Source organism: Phoenix dactylifera, unplaced genomic scaffold (assembly GCF_009389715.1).
Source record: "Phoenix dactylifera cultivar Barhee BC4 unplaced genomic scaffold, palm_55x_up_171113_PBpolish2nd_filt_p 000555F, whole genome shotgun sequence".
NCBI classification, from domain to species: Eukaryota; Viridiplantae; Streptophyta; class Magnoliopsida; order Arecales; family Arecaceae; genus Phoenix; species Phoenix dactylifera.
This window is the reverse complement of record NW_024067962.1, coordinates 3,438-22,382: the sequence shown is the minus strand read 5'-3', so window position 1 is coordinate 22,382 and position 18,945 is coordinate 3,438. Positions and strand designations below refer to the sequence as shown.

The following is an 18,945-nucleotide window of genomic DNA, read 5'->3' as shown; positions in this document are numbered from 1 at the left end:
ATCACATCAACCAAAATCTGTTGGGGGAGAGTTGGGAGGGCCTTATATAGCAGTGGAGGCTAGGATAAGCCTAGCCTCCGATAAAGTTCAGGGTCTCCGCTGAGTTCTACCAAAGCTCTATCCTATTTTGTTTGACTGAAACAGGCCTTAGAGCTACTGTTTTAGGATTGAGCCGGCCCAACAGGCCTACCTAATAAGGCTGGGCCTCACAAGGGCATAGAACTACAGCGCTGGTTAACACAAGGCGTCCTCCTACTGAAAGAACTTTGCCCTTCCATGAAGCTAGTTTCCTATCAATTTTCTCCATTAATAAATTTTAATCCGCTGCTTCGAATTTTTTGGAGCGCAAAGGAAAGCCCAAGTATGCGGTTGGGGCCGCTTCCCATAACTATTCCGAAGAACTTGCAGGAGTTGTCTGGTAGTCATATACCATAAAGATAGCTATTCTCAAAATGCACCGTTAGTTCAGATGGTAGTTCGAAACCATACAGCAGGAGTTTTGAGGTTCGATGCGACCGATCCGCACTGCAGAGAAGAATTGTATCATCGGCGTAGAGAATACATTTTAAGCTGCCGATTTTCTCTCGTCCTACGCCTGCTAAAATGTTGTCATCCCATGCCAACATTCTATTAAAGCGTATCTGCTGCTGGTATGAAGAGCACGAGCGAAGGAGGGCATCTGGTGGGTTCACCATTTATGAGGAGTAAACTTGCGTTGAGGATGTGAAAAATAGGAACATTATCTAAATTATGGAAGAATAAAATGGATTATTTTCCCAAAAATGCAAGGGGATGAGTTCCGAGGAAAAAAAAATTGTTAACAGCAACACTTCAAGAGCAAACAACATATCAAAGCCTTCCCATATTTGTTTAAACTAGGTCCTGAAGTACTTGACATCATAAACACCAAAGGGGACAGCCATAAAGGCAATTACCACTGACAGCCCCAGAAAGAACAGAAATCCTTGAATACTAGATCACTACTAGCTAAACCGCTAAACCCAGTTGTCATCATATATTACCGAGTCAATCATTTACACCAACTCTGCTGTCCTTAAATGTCAACTCCAGATCCCATTGAGCGCCGGCAAAAAAACCCTCATAATGATCCACAGTACAAGTACTTCATATACCACAAAATGACAAAGACAGAAACACCTCAAAAGTAATTCCAGATACTAAGCAGGATTTGCAAAACTTCCAGCGCATGCCAAAACAATGGGCAGGCTTTTTCCCGGGAGTTGACTTCGTGAATCTTTCTGACTGAGAAAAAGAGAAAGCACTAAGATAGCAAAACATTTATAATGAAACTTTTTGATGTATTCATGCTAGAACGGTAGGATGCATCCCATGTATCCTGTTTACCAAAAAAAAAAGGTCTATGAAAATGGTAATAATAACTCTCACTAAAACAAAACCCAAACAGGCAGCATAACCTAGCTGAAATCTGACTTCTGATTTCCAAAATCAATGTTTCCCAAGAAATTTAAAGCCTCGAGAAATTTTTGAAGAGGATTTGCAAAACTAATACAAACTGACTTTGAAGAGTCCCCATCTATAACATCTCAAAAATCCATCCATTTCATTCACAAAATGGTTGAATCACAAAAATAGCATCTCTCATATATCAGGATTTCATAATCAAACAAATAACCCCGACACATCCGTACAAAAATGGGAAGGATTTCATAATCAAACAAATAACCCTGACACATCCTTAAAAAAATGGGAATTGTCATTCAGAACAGCTAAAGAAACCCTCTATTGCAAAGGAAGCTCAAATTCCAGATCTTGAAACAGAACATTTTCTTAGTTGAAAAATAATACTGCAGTGAAACCACTTTCTGAAATTATTGCGAAAACTAATCCAACTATTCCTAATACTACCAGTGCAATCCCATGTGAAAATCTAATTTCTGAATTTTCACAACCAAATCTTCTACAAAAGTTAATATTAACATTAACTACAAGATTGTGAAAGAATGGAGAAAGTCCCAAAAGGAAACCAAATGTGAAACCCAATTACATACCTTAGACTGAACCAGGATATTATGTGCTTTCACAGCTTTGCGAAATACAAACCATAAGACCATGTGCACCATAGAAGTGCTCCTCAATGCTTTATAGTGCACAAAAAAAAAATCCAAGAGAGTCAATTTCACACAGAACAACACCCAAGCAGTTATTCCTTCAGGTTGAAAATGTTGATACACAAAAACACGATGCTCAGAATGGTGGTAGGTTCCATTTTGGGAGACCATGTTTGAAGGATTCAACAGCAATAACATATAAAATGGACGCTCTAGGTTAAATACTTGAGACTGAAGAAAGTTTGACACCATCTCACCTAACACATTCTCTTAAATCTGGCAGCACACTTAATTTTTGCTCATTCTAACGGACCATTGAAAGAATTGATGGTCACGGTTAACTAAAAAAATCATCAAAAGCCCCAACTTGACACCATACATCAGTGATGGATCATAATAAATTGTGAGCTAAGAGGTTGGGTCGAAAGTAACTAAGGGGGAAACTATTAATACCAAATAATAGAAAACCCCACCCTGCAGAAACAAGAGTGAGCATGTGCAAAACTGAATCACATATATTTTTACACACGTAAAAAAAAGTCAGGATAGTTAAATCATAAGATATTTGTAACCAAAAATAAACATCAAATGAAATTTTGAAGCTTATTTCTTCAGATTTCGAGCAGAAACTTGTCGACACAGAAATGAACCATAGCAATATTAAAAATTTAGTTATTTGCAATGCATTAATGCAGAATAAACTTATTTCCTAGAAAAGTTGGCAATAATATAATAGTACAACTAAATTTGCAAAATATTAGGTCAATAGTTTATAGCCAACATGCTTTAAATCTATAAAGCTCTTTTACAATAGATCCACAAGCCATTTAAAAGGCCTTTAAGAAACTAAAATAGTTGCTCAGAGTACTACATATTTTGAAGGATTGAAGAAGAAATAAAGTTCCAGTGCTACGGCTGAAAACTCAAGTTTTAAAGTAAAGAGTAGCTATCGAACGGAAAAACATTGCATTTGTGTGTGGGCGCAGAAGCAGGAACTCCAGGAGAATCATCTGCCCAGACATAATAGACAAATGCAGCTAGAAAGGATCTGCAAGAGGAATAAGAAACATGAAAAATCATTTAAAACTAATATATATAGCTCCAGTTGAAACCTTAAAAGCAGTAAAAAGACATCTTGCTAACAACATAAATCAGAAATTGAATTTTAGATGTAAAATTAGAAATACATTTTGCAGATACAAATTAATGTCAACCTATTTCACCAAAATCAGCATTATGTGGTGATAAAAATAATCAGTAAAATGTATTGCATTTGAGTATGAACAAGAAATTCAAATTCAATTACCAAATACTTGTATAAACAAGAAAGACTCAGCCATGCCATTATAAATAATAATAAACAAAATACTTCATAATTTTAAAAAAAAGTTTCACATGGATAAAAACTACACAAGAATAGAAGTTTAAATAAAATTATATAAGTGATAAGCAGAATATTTTGCATCAAAATAAACTAAAAAGAGCCCAAGTGTGCGCTATTGAATCAGCTGCATGCCAATCATATGAAAGGAATGCCTTCAAAATAAGAACCAGAATATCCACTCAACCTATAAAAAGATACAGCACTCATATCACCATATAATATTTTTTTCCGATCGTCGTTAAAAAGAAATTTCATGCTGATGAAAAATCAGATGCATGTATGTAAAATCATCCTTTCTGTATCATGCTTTTACAAATCAGATACATTTAAATAAAAATCATGTTTTCTATTTTAAGCTCATATTTTCACTATACAGCAACTGTCAGATTCAAAACTCCTTCAGTTTTCTGGATTTTAGGCATGCTAGTATAGTGTACTAAATAAACTAAAAGTAAATAGATGGTATAAAAATGCAGCACTGTGACATGATGCATGAGGGTAACTCCTACAAAAGCTTTTGGCAGTCTCACCAAGTCCAGAGTAAAACAAATGTCTAAAACCTTTATCAACATAACCACCATGCAGCAACATCAATGCAATGGCATAACAGGGAGAAGTGACAGCTGGGATACTGAAGAACAAAATCTAGTATCATTATGGGATGCCATGCTTATTAGCAGTTATCTTAAAAAGATCGATCACATGTTTCATGAATTTTACAATTATCTCAGATCCCGCACAGTTGCAAAGCTATTTAGAAGAAAAATTTGGACATCTGATTGACAGCATTAGGACACCAGAGGTGCAAAAGGGATTTACAAGGAAAATTTTGAATGTTTCTCTATAGAAACTATTTCAGCCTATGGGCCAACAAGTCAGCAAAAGTGTTTCTCCAAACAAAAGCATAAAAGAAAGTCTCTAAGGAGCTTGCCAACTTAAGTGATAAGCCTAATTAACCTACAAGGAGCCTTCTCCTACTTGAATTTTTTAAAAAGAAGGAAGCTGGGAGCAGAAAGACGGCACCCTTAACAGAAACTAATGTGCAAAACTTACTGGTTGATCAAAGCTATATCAGTGTGATTGCAGAACTGGGCTAGATGATTTTTACTCAAACTGAGCTACTTTAAGCACTGCAAATTAGTAATTAAAAATCTTAACTTTTAGTCGATTTTTAACAATAGCATATGATGGAAATGCTTAATGTTTAACTGAAGTTATGCTTTACCTTATATTACATTAACAATGTCATTAGGGCATTATCCAGATATTTTTTAAAAAAAAGGTGCAACAAAATATACAGTTTTGTAAACAATATAGAAATGATATATTCATTCTTACTACTGCATGCCTTGGGATGCCAGGCTATCAAACAACAAATGAGAATACAAAATAACATAAGAATTCCTTTGCAAAAAAAGCAATATAGCATATATGTTCCACTATACTAGAGGACACATAATCAAATCTAAGATGGTTATGAGAAATTTAGTTTATGGGTGCAAGTTTGTTTGTAGTGGACGTATTATCATCAGTAAGTTTAGACATACTTCTTATGGGATGCATTTAGTAACACTTGAGCAAATACGAGATTGTACTTTCCCCTACCCTTTTAGATCGCCAATATGCAGAGAGAATCGCGTGTTGCTGACGCAGGGCAAAGCAGCATAAAAGGCGTGAAGAATACTAAAATTATGCCCAGGCATGAAGAATACTAATATTATGCCCATACTGCCTTTTCCACCTCTAAGCTGTACTCCCTTATTTGATATGTTATATTTCACATTTTCAATTATAATTTTTTTAGTTTCTCCTTATTATTAAGTGAGGTTAGTGTTTTGTGCCAACATAATCTGAGTGCCCTCCCAGGCACAGTATAGTATTTCAAAACATTAGTGATCATGTTTCAAGACATTACACATTACTTCAAATTAAACAACATGGTTCTAATACTAGCATTTGTATTCGAATTGGAAAATGATATTAATCTGGACGAAAAAGAGTAACTATATCCCTAAAAATCTTCTAATTAAGTGATTTTTGTGACAAGAGAACTAAATTATTGGTTTTGTCACAAATTTCGCCCAGGGCAATACACTAGCATGGTTTGTCCTAAGATAGTTTAAACTTTGATGTGTATACATGGTAATCCTATGATCATGTATAACAGTCACCTGGCAATTACTTTCAAGCTTTCAGTTGAAAATAAGGAAAAAAAGCATTTGTCGGCAAAACAACTAATAGATTTATTCATGTATCTTCTAAATGCCTGTTGCACAAATTATACTACATAGTGTTGTAAATATCTTATTTCCTTACACATATAGTCAATTAGATGACAGAGTTATGGCACTCTGCACTTCTACATGCCTAAGGTATCTTTCAGACACCTGGAGATGAAAGTCAATATCAGCATGTCATGACTAATTTGTGCCAATATCCATCCATACGAGCTTCCATCAGTCCAAAAGAAAATCAATATATAAATAACATGCTGCATGCATCCATCTACTACATATGCAAGGCACCTTTTGTCAAGCATGAGTTTCATTATAAAGCATTTGAATTCAACTTTTTAAATAAGTTATGGACTAGCGCATGTTGGGAAAAGTTACTCAACTACTTGTGGCTACACAAATGTTTCAAATATTGGAGAAGACCAAGGGATACTTACAAACATGATAATGTGTTAACAATGCTGGCATCTAAGAACTATAAACAGATTGGTCTGTATTGAATTTTTGATTGATAACAAGCAGGGGAGAAAGAAAAACAGAAAGCAATAGCTGAAAAGCACTAAAACGTTTCAATTTGTACAGCTTGGAAGAAACATGAAGTAGAAAGCATGATGAATAAAAATTTCTATAGGACAACGATGTAACTGGAGACATAGACAATAAATGCTGTCCCTTTATATTTTTCAGTCCATTGCTGGAAACACTACACTAGAAATTAACAAAAAAAGGCATCATATGCATATTAGAACATGTCGAAGATACGTTGAGGCAGATGGTAGAAAAGTTTCATAACATATTTCAATGAAATGATGTCTAAAATCTTGAATGTAGAATATGCCTTTGATAACGGCAAATTTGGTTCCTCCAATCCTCCATGTTGATGTACATTCTAAGAAATGAATCTCATGGCATTTCTCCTCTTCTTTTTTTTGAGGATGGAATGGCATTTCTCATTATTCAAGGATTTGATTCAATCAATGACAGGATACGTTTTGACTGAAATTTTTGCAGAACTTAGTAAGGGAGAGGATAGAATCACATAAGAAGCATCATAAAAATCAAGACCTAGGCACCTAGAGAGACCTTCGTGGCTAGCTGGTAGCCAACTAGGCACTATTTGACTTTAAAATCTATATACTCCACTGTTGTTCATTAACAATTCCAAGATTTATTGTATTTTCACTATTGCAACTGAAATAAACTCAAATAAACCAGGAGTCAAATTAACATGACTTTATTTTAACACTTCCTTGAATCCACCCAATCCACCCTTACCTGGCAATGCATCCATCCCACCCTTACATGACTTTATTCTATATACTATCTCCAATCATGTCACGTTTACCAACTTTGAGCACACACAAAGAAGTATTACAAACATTTAGGATATGTAGATAATAAGCTTACAAAAACCAGAATATGTAGATAATAAGCTTACAAAAACTAGACATCCAATATGACCAGTCTCCCAAACCAACGACCATTCCAAGAAAGCTCCTGCCAGAGTCCCTTTCTTTTATAGATTTTTATGAGTAGACAAACTTCCAACAAAGTCAAAACCCAGAATATGTAAACTCTGGTATTTTTGAACGATAAATAGCCATAACAAAAGCTTGAGCAAGGAAAAAAATTATATTTAGTTTATATGGTTTCAAGGGTGAAGGTATTAAAGATGACTACAGATGATAATAGAACTAGATGATTAACCTAGATACTTGTCTATATATGTCGAGGGCCAATTTCATGCAGTGAAAACAAAATAAAACAAAGGTAGCAGAATGTAAACATCATAACAAGACGGAAGGAAATAGTTGTTAATATCTATATTCATAAAGAAAGCAAGACAAAAAATATACCAAACGCTATACAGACCGCATGCTGTTGTACCTGAGCCTTACCTAATGACCCTTGTAAGGTGTTATACCACCCATGTGCCCAAGGCCCTGTTGGATCCGTCCAGCTCCTCCCTGCCCCATGTGTGCATTCCCATATCCACCCTGCATGGTTGCCTGTGCCCCGTATCCTCCCATAACTCCAGGGTTCACGTTTCCACCAACAGTCGGCACCTGATTCCCATAAGTGCCTTGCATCCCTTGCCCCCCACTGTTCACGATTCCGCTGGGAACCACCTGGTTCACTGCCGGTGCCCCCACTCCAGCAGAACCCAGGGTGCCTAAAAGGTTTGTCAATCCCAGTCCCGCCCCCTGGCTGGCAAGGAATGCAGTCAGAGCCTGCCCTAATGCTGGGTTCAACCCTGCTGCTGCCGCTGCAGCTGCCGGTTGAGCTGCCTGGTTGAACCCCAATCCAGCGGCTGAAGGGGCTACCAAATGCCCAGAAGAACCTACTCCAGGCACTTGACTCCCCACCCCACCCATGAACCCAGTATTATCGCTCCTCGTGAAGTGGGATCCGTGTGCTCCGACTGCACCGGCACCATGATGCAAGCCACCGGAGCCCTGGAGGTGGAACCCTGACTTGTTTGGTTTTGGCCCATCAATTGCTTTCTGGCAGTGCAAGATATGGCCTTCGAAGTTTTTATGGGGTTCCTCCAATGCCTTCCTTGCGCTCTCAACCGTCCTGTATACAAAGAGGCAGAATCCCTTCGGCCTCCCGGTCACCTTATCTAACCCTAAAGGCCCCTCCTCGATCTCCCCGAACTTTGAGAAGAACTGCAGCAGCTTATGGGGATCGAGATCGGCCCCGACATTGCTGACGAAGATCTTGCGCTGCGTATACTCGGACACCGGCGGGGCCGGGGGTGGGACGGGGCCGGTTGAGGCCAGCTGGCAGGCGGTCATCCGGTTGCCGATCTTCTTCTGAGGCTGCTTCAGGGCCCGCCACGCCCCGCTCCGGTGCTTGAAGAGGATGAATCCGTAGCCCTTGGACTTGCCGGTGGCCTTGTCGATGACGGCGTTACAGTCCTCGATCTCGCCGTACTGGCGGAAGGCGGCGATAAGGGTCTCGGCCTTGGTGTCCCACCCGAGGCCGTGGACGAAGATCTTGCGGTGGGCCGGATCGATATCCGCGATCCGGTGGACCTCCTCAAGAACATCAGGGTGTTTCATCGCGGCGTCGCGGAGGATCTCGATAATCTGGTCCTTGGGGAAGGGTTCAAGGAGCTTCTGGATGGAGGCCGGGTCGTTCTCCAACTCGTCGTCGTCGCCGGCGACGCCGTTGCCGGCGGCGGCAGAGGAAGGTGGGTTAGGGTTGGGGGAGGAGGAGGATTCGGGGATCTGGGGCATCTGCTCATCGTCGACGGGGGATTCTTCTTCCTCTTCTTTGATGGGTACTTCTTGGCTGATGGGTACTTCTTGGCTGATGGGTTCTTCTTCCTCTTCTTTGATGGGTACCTCTTGGCTGATGGGTTCTTCGTCTTTGGGTTCTTGGGTGGTGGATTCGGGGGCAGGGTCCTTGGCTGGCTCGGCCTTGTTCTCGAGCTTTCGCTTCTTGGCCATAGCGAAGGAGAGAGAGGCGACAACGGACGAATAAAACCAGGGGCGTGCGGAGAGATTTTGATCGGCTAGGGTTTGAATACCGAAACCGGAAGAAGTTTCTGCAAGTCGGTTCCAGAGGGATTATATCTGGGGAGTCGTAGGACAGATCTGCCCTCGACCGTCGATTCGTTCTACCATCAAGAAAAGGTTAAGTGGTCGTTTGCTTTACACTCATCAAACGGCCAAGATTCAATCATCATCTGCTAGAGCCTTCCCACCTTGGTAACCCAGGCCCAGTGGTTCCTTTTTTTTCCTTTTTTTTTTTAAATCTCTTAAGGATCCATTTGGATAATTAGATTCAAAATCCTATTGAATTTGTTGATTAGATCAGTTGTTCTACATAAACTTTTTCTACTATACATTCATTTAGAAAAGCGGCCTTGAGCAACTAATCTAGCCTGGTTTCTAATAACATTTCTATTTTCATCTAATTTATGTATACACATTATGTTCCAATTACATAATAATCTCTGGATCTACTTATAAGTGTCAAAATATTGTTTCTTTCAAATTGATTTAATTCTTCTTGCATAGTATTTATCCGATTATAATTTTGTTTAGCTTCTTCTATAGTCTTAGATTCAATTTGAGATACAAAAGCTAGGTGATTACATATGTCCCTAAGAGATGATCTAGTCCTAACACCTTGTGATGGATCAACAATAATTAAATCTTTAGGATGACGATGAGAGTACCTCCATTCCTTGGATAGATCATATTACCTTGATCTTCAATTTGAGAATTTTGCCCTTGTTCATCTTCTTCATCCTCTTGTCCATCATTCTTGCTTCTATCTCTATTGACGTGTCCCTTAGGGTGAGTTCCTCCATTTCTTTTTATATAGCATCTGAATCATCACACACAGCTATCGTCCTTGATGGAAGTTGTTAGTTTCACCAAAAAAAATATGTATGGATTCTTCTACCACTAGGTTTCTTTTGTTAAATACCCTATATGCTTTACTAATGGAAGAATATCTAAGAAAGATAATGATGTGCATTGAGATCAACCACAGCTCACCATAGGGGTCGTCCAACCAAAGATTGCCATGATGCCAGCGCACCACCAGTCAGGGCCAGCCATTTGGCATACCCGAAAGCATGCGATCAGATTTGAATTTTAAAAGCCCCTTACACCTAGTGACACTATAGCCAAGATCCCAGGCGATCTTTGAAATCATGCTGATCTAAAAGGCAAGACACGATCTGCATGTGAAATGCCCATGCCCAATATTCGAAACGTGCGGCGAAGGCCAACCAATCCTAGCTAATCCACGTGCCCGAATTTTATGGTGATAGGTTCTCACCTTCGCCTATACAATCAACTCTCTGGAGGATCTTCTAGGTAAGTGTTTGAGTGCCTTGACAGATTACTGAGAACCTCCTCCTATTCTCTGAGTATCGTCCCGACTTAGGCATCGAAGTGTCCCCCGCTGAACATACCCTAACAAGAGGACTTCTTCGTCTATGCTGTTTAAGGTTGGAGCGTCGTCGCGGACCAGCATCCCGACAACTACCGTCCATCTCAGATCTTAACCCAGCATGATCCAAGTAGCCGATCACCAAGCCCTCCAGCACCCACGCTCCACTCACTTGGCGCCTAGGTCAAGCCGGTGCCTAGCAGCAACATATTGAAGCTAGAGGAAGATCCCATCCTATTACGGAGGTTTCATTCACCAATCACCATAAAGTCTTGAAAGGCACAACCAGCAACTTCTAATGCCCAAACAAACGAACCATAGGAGTCTGATAGCTCTTTGCAAAGCCCATGGAGGGCTCCACCCTCGCTAGAGCCATAGGTGGCCCTAGCGATAACATCCAAGCAATTCTAATTGCTTGTGTAGCAGGTCTAGATGCTGGCTACTGCAATCCAACATATGCAACACTCAGTCATTGCTTAGCAGCAGCAGGAGGAGGTTCGCAACTAGGGCCACCATGAAGATCTGACATATCTGAGTCATCCCTTTTCACCTCGGAGTAGGGGGCAAGCGCTACCTAATCAGCCTGCTCGCCACCCTAGAATCTATAGTAGGTCTCTCCGCGCAGTATACTCAGCCACAAAGTCAGGCAAAGGATGGCTAACCTCGATCTTCTGACTACCCCTCCTGAGAGGAGTCAAGACCAAAGAGGGCTTCCAGGAGGGAAGCCAGCCTTGATTACAAACTCGACGAGATGCGTCGATGCCTCAAAGACCTGGGGCAACACCAGGCTGCTCAAGGATAAAGTTTTGCAGGATGGAGAACACAATTTGAATCCAATCAAGGTCGGATTACCCCAGGAGGCTCACCTCAGTATTTGGACTAGAGGATACATCGGGGTGAGTTCCTCTTAAGGCCACGGAGATTCGGTCGGGAGAGCTCTGACCTACCCCCTCATCATTGGAAGACTAACCTCCGATGGGTGGATCCATAGACGATGTGCAAAAGAAAGATACAAGAAGAGAAGGAAAAGAAAAAGGATGTAAAGCAACCCACCAGAAGACAAAAGAAAGAATCTGACAGAGAACAAGGAAGAAGAACCACAGAAGGGAAGCATAGAAGGAATGCTCTGTGCTTGCACTCTTCCTCTCTACAAGCTCTGAGTATGAAGGAATAAGGTGAAAAGGCTAGGGCTGCCACCTTTCCTATTTATAGAAGATCTAAGCAACCCATTCCGATGAGACGTTCACCAACTTTGGCCATGTGTCACCAAGACATTCATCCCAAAATAACTCCTCGAATCGCCGCCGGACTCCAAACGACCATTTAACCTGTTACGGGGGAACTTAGCCACCATGCCCCACGTGACCGGCACGCGCGCCCAGGAAGACTACGGCTGCCCCTTGATCCAGCAATCCGACCTCGGGTCGGATATCTTCGGCTCCGCAGCCCGACCCCGAGTCGGCTGCCCCTTGATCCAGCAATCCGACCTCGGGTCGGATATCTTCGGCTCCGCAGCCCGACCCCGAGTCGGCTGCCCCTTGATCCAGCAATCCGACCTCGGGTCGGATATCTTCGGCTCCGCAGCCCGACCCCGAGTCGGCTGCCCCTTGATCCAGCAATCCGACCTCGGGTCGGATATCTTCGGCTCCGCAGTCCGACCCCGAGTCGGCTGCCCCCTGGATCCAGCAATCCGACCTCGGGTCGGCAATCTCTTGACAACAATAGACTGTTCTCCTGAGGCACGCCGTGGCCCCCTGCTCCACTACTCCCTGCAACGGCCGAATCCGGCGCTGCCCCACGATCCCCTGTAACAACCGTACAAAGCGGAGCTCCACTACGCCTTGCTATGGCCGTACTCGGCGCTGCCCCACGATGCCCTGTAACGGCCACGTCAGTGGCAACCCCATCGTGCCACACGATGACCAATCCCCAGAAAAACCCCCCAGCCTGATATATATGGGGCTGGGGGGGAAGGGGGAGGGTAAGCAAGATTCTCCATAGCATCATCTTACCTGCTACCTCTCCTTCTCCTTCGATTCCCTCTAACTTGATCGTCGGAGGACCCCCACTACCCCAGTGGTGGTGCGAGGCTTGCTTGCAGGTTTCCCGGCGGAAGGTGGAGCGCAACCAAAGCAATTCAAAGGAAACCCCGTTCACACCGCTGTGCCAATTGTTCTCGGTTTGGACCCTCAGCAACAGTTGGCGCTAGAGGAAGGGCCCGGATCTCAGAGCGATCGTAATCGCACGGCGAGGTGGTCGTGGAGTTTCCAATGCTTCCGGTCGCGGGGCCTCTCGCGCCACTGGCCTCTCGTGGAGTGTTACGCTCTCAGCAACACTCCACCGCCCCACCGCCCATTCAGATGGTCGAAGCCGCCAGTTCGACCAGCTAACCCAGCAGGTTCGCACCCTCGCGGAAGCGGTGCAGAATCTGCAGGGTGCGATGTCCCGGGCGCCGCAGCGGGCTCAGGAGCCGCCGCTGCCTGAGCGTTCGCCTGTCCTCCTCAACCCGCGTTCCTTCCTCTCCCATGGGGAGGAGCACCGGCGCGAGGAGGATTCTCGAGCACGCTCCATTCTGCCGGGACCTTCCCACCGGAGCTGCGCAGGGTACGAGAGGCGGGCCCGGGCGCGTTCCCAGACCCCCCAGTCCTCGAGGAACCCGCGCTCCAGTCGGTCCCCCTCTCGCCGCTCCTTGTCTCCCACCCACCGGTCGCGCTCCCTGGACCAGCGGGTGGACGATCTCCACCGACAACTCCAGGTCCTGAAGGGCCATTCCAAAGATCCCTTCGCCGACTTAGAGATCTCCTCCCAGCCGGCGCTCGCCTCGAGGATCCTGCGGACCCCGAATCCGCCGGGGTTCAAAATGCCGGCGATCGAGCCCTATGACGGGGCGGCGGATCCGCGGGATCACGTCGAGAGTTTCAGGACCCTTATGCTCCTCCACGGAGCATCAGATCCCCTTCTCTGCAAAGCTTTCCCGGCAACCCTCCGTGGCCCGGCGAGGGCATGGTTCGCCGGGCTGGAGGCTGACTCAATCCGGTCCTTCGACCAGTTCACTCGCCTCTTCATCACTCATTTCGCCGTCAGTAGCCGGCGGCGACTGGTCTCCGACTCCCTCTTTGATGTCCGGCAAAACGAGGGAGAAAGCCTGCGGGATTATCTTACCCGCTTCAACAGGGCTACGCTGGAGGTCCGGAACCTGAGTCAGGAGGTAGCTCTTTCAGCCCTGAAGCGTGGCTTCCGAAAGGGCAGACTCACCTTCTCCCTGGACAAACGCCTGCCGCGGAGCTTCCCAGAGCTGTTGTCCCGGGCGAACCAGTATGCGGACGCCGAGGAGGCGGCCGCCCACCGGAGCAAGGAGGCCGCCGAGATCCCTCAAAAGCTTGGGAAGAAAAGGCGGAAAGAGGCACGCCAGAGGAGGAGCCCGACGCCTCAGCGTCGGCGCAGAAGCCCGTCGCCGGTGAAGAACCACGGCGCCCCACGCCCTCGTTCTCCGCCCCGACGTTTTCACCGGTACACCCCTCTCCTGACTCCCCGGGCCCAGATCCTTATGGAGATCAAGGGGCGGAAGGACCTCCCGGCCCCGAGACAGATACGGAGGATCCCTGGGAAGAGGCCCTCCCGGGCGTACTGTGAGTACCACCGAGACCACGGCCACGACACGGAGGACTGCTTCCAGCTTCGGGACGAGATCGAGGCTCTCATCCGCCGGGGGCGTCTCGGTCGATATGTGAGCGACCGACGTCCCCCCGCAGACCCGCGTCCGGCCGACCCGGCCTCTCCGGAGCCTCGGGAGCAGAATCGACCCGTTGCGGGCGTAATCCACACTATCACTGGGGGCTGCCCCCGGCCCGTGAGGAAAGCAGGGGGCTCGACGGAAGCGTTAGGGGCGGCCGTCGCAAAGAGGCAGAGGGTCGGCAATGTAATCACCTTTTGTGATGAGGATGTAAAGGGGGTTCAGACCCCCCACGATGACGCCATGGTGATCTCCCTCACTATGGCAAACTATGATGTAAGGCGTGTTCTTGTGGATAGTGGAAGCTCAGCTGATATCTTGTTTTACGAGGCCTTCCAAAAGATGGGCTTGTCCAGACAATTGTTGCACAAAATATCCACCCCCCTCATAGGATTCACCGGTGACGCTGTCCCGGCGGAAGGTGTCGTTGAGCTGCCTGTGACTGCGGGCGTCGCACCTGCAGAAGCCACGGTGCGACTCGGGTTCTTGGTCGTCCGTGTTCCCTCGGCCTACAACGCTATCCTCGGACGACCCGGACTGAACGCCCTTCGCGCGGTGGTCTCTACGTACCACTTGCTCATGCGGTTCCCCACGGCGGTCGGGATCGGGGAGGTCCGAGGCGACCAACCGACCGCACGGCAATGTTTCCTAGCGACCCTCAAAGGGAAGAAGCCCGCAGAAGCCCTAAGCGTCGAGTCCCTTGATGCCAGAGACGAGGTGGCCTTGCGGCACGGGGAGCCGGCCGAGGGTGTGGTCGAAGTTCCCCTCGAGGAAGGCTGCCGGGACCGGGTGGTCCGGGTCGGCGCCAATCTCGACCCGGGAGCCCGGGCCCGGTTGGTGGAATTCCTCCGAGCCAATGCCGATGTATTTGCCTGGTCGGCGGCCGATGTACCTGGGATCGACCCGGAGGTCATTTCTCACGCCCTCAACGTCAACCCGACCCACCGGCCAGTGAAGCAGAAGAAGAGACACTGTGCCCCGGATCGGATCCGGGTGGTCGACCAGGAGGTAGACAAACTCTTGGAGGCAGAATTCATAAGGGAGGTGAGTTACCCCGAGTGGCTGGCAAATGTTGTACTTGTCCGGAAGGCGAGCGGAAAGTGGAGGATGTGCGTCGACTATACCGACCTGAACAAGGCGTGCCCTAAGGATAGCTTCCCGCTTCCGCGGATAGACCAACTGGTCGACGCGACTTCCGGATATCAGCTACTGTCTTTCATGGACGCCTTCTCCGGTTACAACCAGATAATGATGGCCCCACAGGACGAGGAGAAAACTGCCTTTATAACGGACCGGGGGCTGTACTGCTACAAGGTAATGCCCTTCGGTCTGAAGAATGCTGGCGCCACTTACCAGCGCCTCGTCAACAAAATCTTCAAAGAGCAAATCGGCCGGAACATGGAGGTGTACGTGGACGATATGCTGGTGAAGAGCCGCCAGGCAGACCAGCACATCGTGGATCTGGAGGAGACTTTCACCACCTTACGGAAGTTTCGCATGAAGCTGAACCCAGCGAAGTGCGCCTTTGGCGCTTCGGCCGGGAGGTTCCTTGGTTTCATTGTCAACCAGTGGGGTATCGAAGCCAACCCGGACAAAATCAAGGCCATCCAAGGTATGTCCCCTCCGACCAAAGTAAAGGAAGTTCAGGAGCTTGCTGGAAGGGTCGCCGCGCTCGGACGATTTGTGGCAAAATCGGCCGAACGCTGCCAACCATTCTTCAAGGTGTTAAAACGCCTAAAAGACTTCCTCTGGACTGCCGAATGTCAAGCAGCATTCGACCAGCTCAAGGAATACCTGGCGTCTCCTCCCCTACTGTCCAAGCCGCAAGAAGGGGAGATGCTCTACCTCTATCTGGCGGTCTCCCCAACCGCGGTCAGTGCGGTGCTGGTTCGGAAAGAGGCAAAGCTCCAGAAGCCTGTGTACTACATCAGCCGGGTCCTACGGGACGCCGAGACGCGGTATACGAAGGCTGAAAAGATTGCCTTCGCGCTGCTGACCGCGACCAGGAGGCTCCGCCCCTATTTTCAGGCCCATTCTGTCACCCTCTTAACTGATCAACCATTACGACAGATCCTCAGCAACCCCGAGAATGCGGGACGGCTGGTGAAGTGGGCAGTAGAACTCGGAAAATTCGACATCCGCTACCAGCCTCGACCTGCCATCAAGGCCCAGGTGCTCGCGGACTTCCTCGCTGAGTGCACGGTGCAGGAGGCGGAACCTAGACCGCCGGAAACGCCCAGCCTCGACCTCCCGACCTGGACGCTTCACATCGATGGGTCGTCGAACCCCGAGGGTGGAGGGGCCGGGCTGGTCCTTACCAGTCCTGATGGAGTGATAGCCGAGTATGCCTTGAGGTTTGGATTTCCAGTTACCAACAACGAGGCGGAATACGAGGCCCTAGTCGCAGGACTCAAACTCACTGGGGAGCTCGGCATCCGGCGTTTGAAGGTCTTCACCGACTCCCAGCTGGTGGTCGGGCAGGTCCGTGGGGAGTTCGAGGCCCGGAGCCCGACCATGCAGAACTACGTCCGGAAGGTGCAAGCACTCATTCCCGACCTCGGCAGTGTCGACATCCAGCAGGTCCCCAGAAGCAAAAATGCCAGGGCCGACAGGTTGTCCCGCTTGGTGGGCGCAGAGGTGCACAACTTGTCGAGGGCGGTCTACCTGGAGACCCTGGATGCCCCGAGCATCGGCGAGGCTGGAGCGGTGATGGCGATTGATCCGGAGCCGTCTTGGATGGACCCGCTCGTCGCCTACCTCGCCGAAGGGATCCTCCCTGAAGACGAAGATCAAGCTCGGCGACTTATCAGGAAGTCCGCCCACTACGTACTCTATGAAGGGAGGCTGTATCGGACCTCGTTTACCGCCCCCCTCTTAAGGTGCCTCCGCCCCTCGGAGGCGGCCTACGTCCTCGGCGAAGTCCATGAGGGCGTCTGCGGATCGCACTCGGGGGCTAGGTCCTTGGCGCACAAGATCATGAGGCAAGGCTATTATTGGCCTACCTTGTTGGAGGACTCAAAGGATCACGTACGGAAATGCGACGCCTGCCAGCGCCACGCCAACATCCAGAGAGCCCCTTCTGTCCCCTTGGCACCAATCACCGCACCCTGGCCCTTCGCACAGTGGGGAATGGATATCCTCGGACCATTCCCCGTCGCTTCCGCCCAGCGGAAATTCTTGATTATTGCAATCGACTACTTCACCAAGTGGGTGGAGGCAGAGCCGCTGGCCACTATCACGGAGGCGCAAGTCCGGAAGTTCGTGAAGAAAAACATCATTGTCCGATTTGGGGTACCCCGGGTCCTCATCTCGGATAATGGTCGACAGTTCGACAACAAGCATTTCCGTGACTTCTGCGAGGAATTCGGGATCGAGCATCGGTTCACATCTGTGTCACATCCCCAAACCAACGGTGAGGCCGAGGTGACAAACCGGACAATCCTCTAAGGAATTAAGGCGCGAATCGGTCGGACGGGGCAAGCTTGGGTCGAAGAACTCGAGAACGTCCTTTGGGCGTATCGGACCACGCATCGGACCCCTACCGGGGAGACGCCTTTCAGCCTAACCTATGGCACGGAAGCGGTTGTCCCCGTGGAGCTCGGACTCCCCTCGCCCCGGGTGGCTACGCACCGACCCGAGGCCAATTCGGAGCAACTCCGAGGAAACTTGGACCTCTTGGAAGAAGCGAGGGAAATGGCGCAGGTTCGGATGGCGATGTATCAGCGGAGGGTGGCCCGATATTATAACTCCAAGGTCCGACCAAAACTTTTCAGAATCGGAGATCTGGTGCTAAGGCGAGCCAAAGCATCTCAACCCGCGGAAGGTGGGAAGCTGGCGCCAAATTGGAAAGGCCCGTATAGGGTTCGCTAGGTAAACTGACCTGGCTCCTACCAGTTGGAGGCCCTAGATGGTCGAGAAATTCCAAGGAGCTGGAATTCCGCTAACCTACGGGTGTATTACCAGTAGAAAGACAAAGCCAGAAAGACAGTTCAAAAAATGTATAGTCCTTTTCATTTCAATAATTCCTTGTCACAATGGCGTGTTCGTGTGATTACAAAAAATTTCCAGAGGGGGATTGGGGAGTAAAGAAAGTAAGGAAGAGGTGGGAACTCCGTAGAGTTGAAGATCCGGGATCCCGAACCCTCCACCCGAAGCAGCTGCAATCCCACCGGGCGTGGGTGCTTCTCCCCGGAGGCGCCATCGACGCCTCACGCAAAAGACGAAGAGCCGGCGCGGACGAAGAAGAAGTGGACGAAGAAGGAGTTCACACTGCTCCTAGAGGAACGCCACCTCCAAAGGATATTCCGGCCCTCCCCAAGAGAAGGGGAGGGAAGGAATACAAGGGAGAAGAGCGCGAGGAGGCGCGATCCCGGATGAAGCGTCTGGCGCAGAGCTCAATCGGGAGGTGGGACGGAAAAGAGGGGGATGTGATCCCGGATGAAACGCCTAGAGCGGAGTTCCACCGGGGAGAATCTCCCCGTTGATCCCAGATGAAACGGCTAGTTGGCGGAAGTCGCGAGGGGTGCACCTCCCGTTCTTCCGGCAGGGGCTTCCCAGCCACGCACCGGAGAGGAGGTCCACGATCCATGG

General features: G+C 47.7%; 1 protein-coding gene across 4 annotated transcripts; it reads right to left on the bottom strand.

Annotated features, from left to right (window-relative positions):
* Window positions 1-847: 847 nt before the first annotated feature.
* Window positions 848-9,272, bottom strand: LOC103717449 (UBP1-associated protein 2A-like). Of its 4 annotated transcripts, none has more exons than XM_026808590.2 (2): window positions 7,596-9,272; window positions 848-1,263 (listed from the first exon to the last, which is right to left on the bottom strand). In XM_026808590.2, exon 1 carries the CDS (start codon window positions 9,161-9,163, stop codon window positions 7,607-7,609), a length of 1,557 nt encoding a protein of 518 aa, XP_026664391.1. In that variant the 5' UTR covers window positions 9,164-9,272; the 3' UTR covers window positions 848-1,263; window positions 7,596-7,606. The 4 variants fall into 4 exon arrangements, with proteins under 4 accessions (XP_026664391.1, XP_038975387.1, XP_008804059.1 ...); XM_039119459.1 differs by having other exon boundaries at window positions 7,607-9,272; XM_008805837.4 differs by lacking the exon at window positions 848-1,263 and adding an exon at window positions 2,751-3,138 and having other exon boundaries at window positions 7,607-9,271.
* Between the last annotated feature and the right edge of the window lie 9,673 nt (window positions 9,273-18,945).

Bases quoted from the DNA above. Each gene is read 5' to 3' on its own strand.
- LOC103717449 (XM_026808590.2), bottom strand. From the start codon at position 9,163: ATGGCCAAGAAGCGAAAGCTCGAGAACAAGGCCGAGCCAGCCAAGGAC.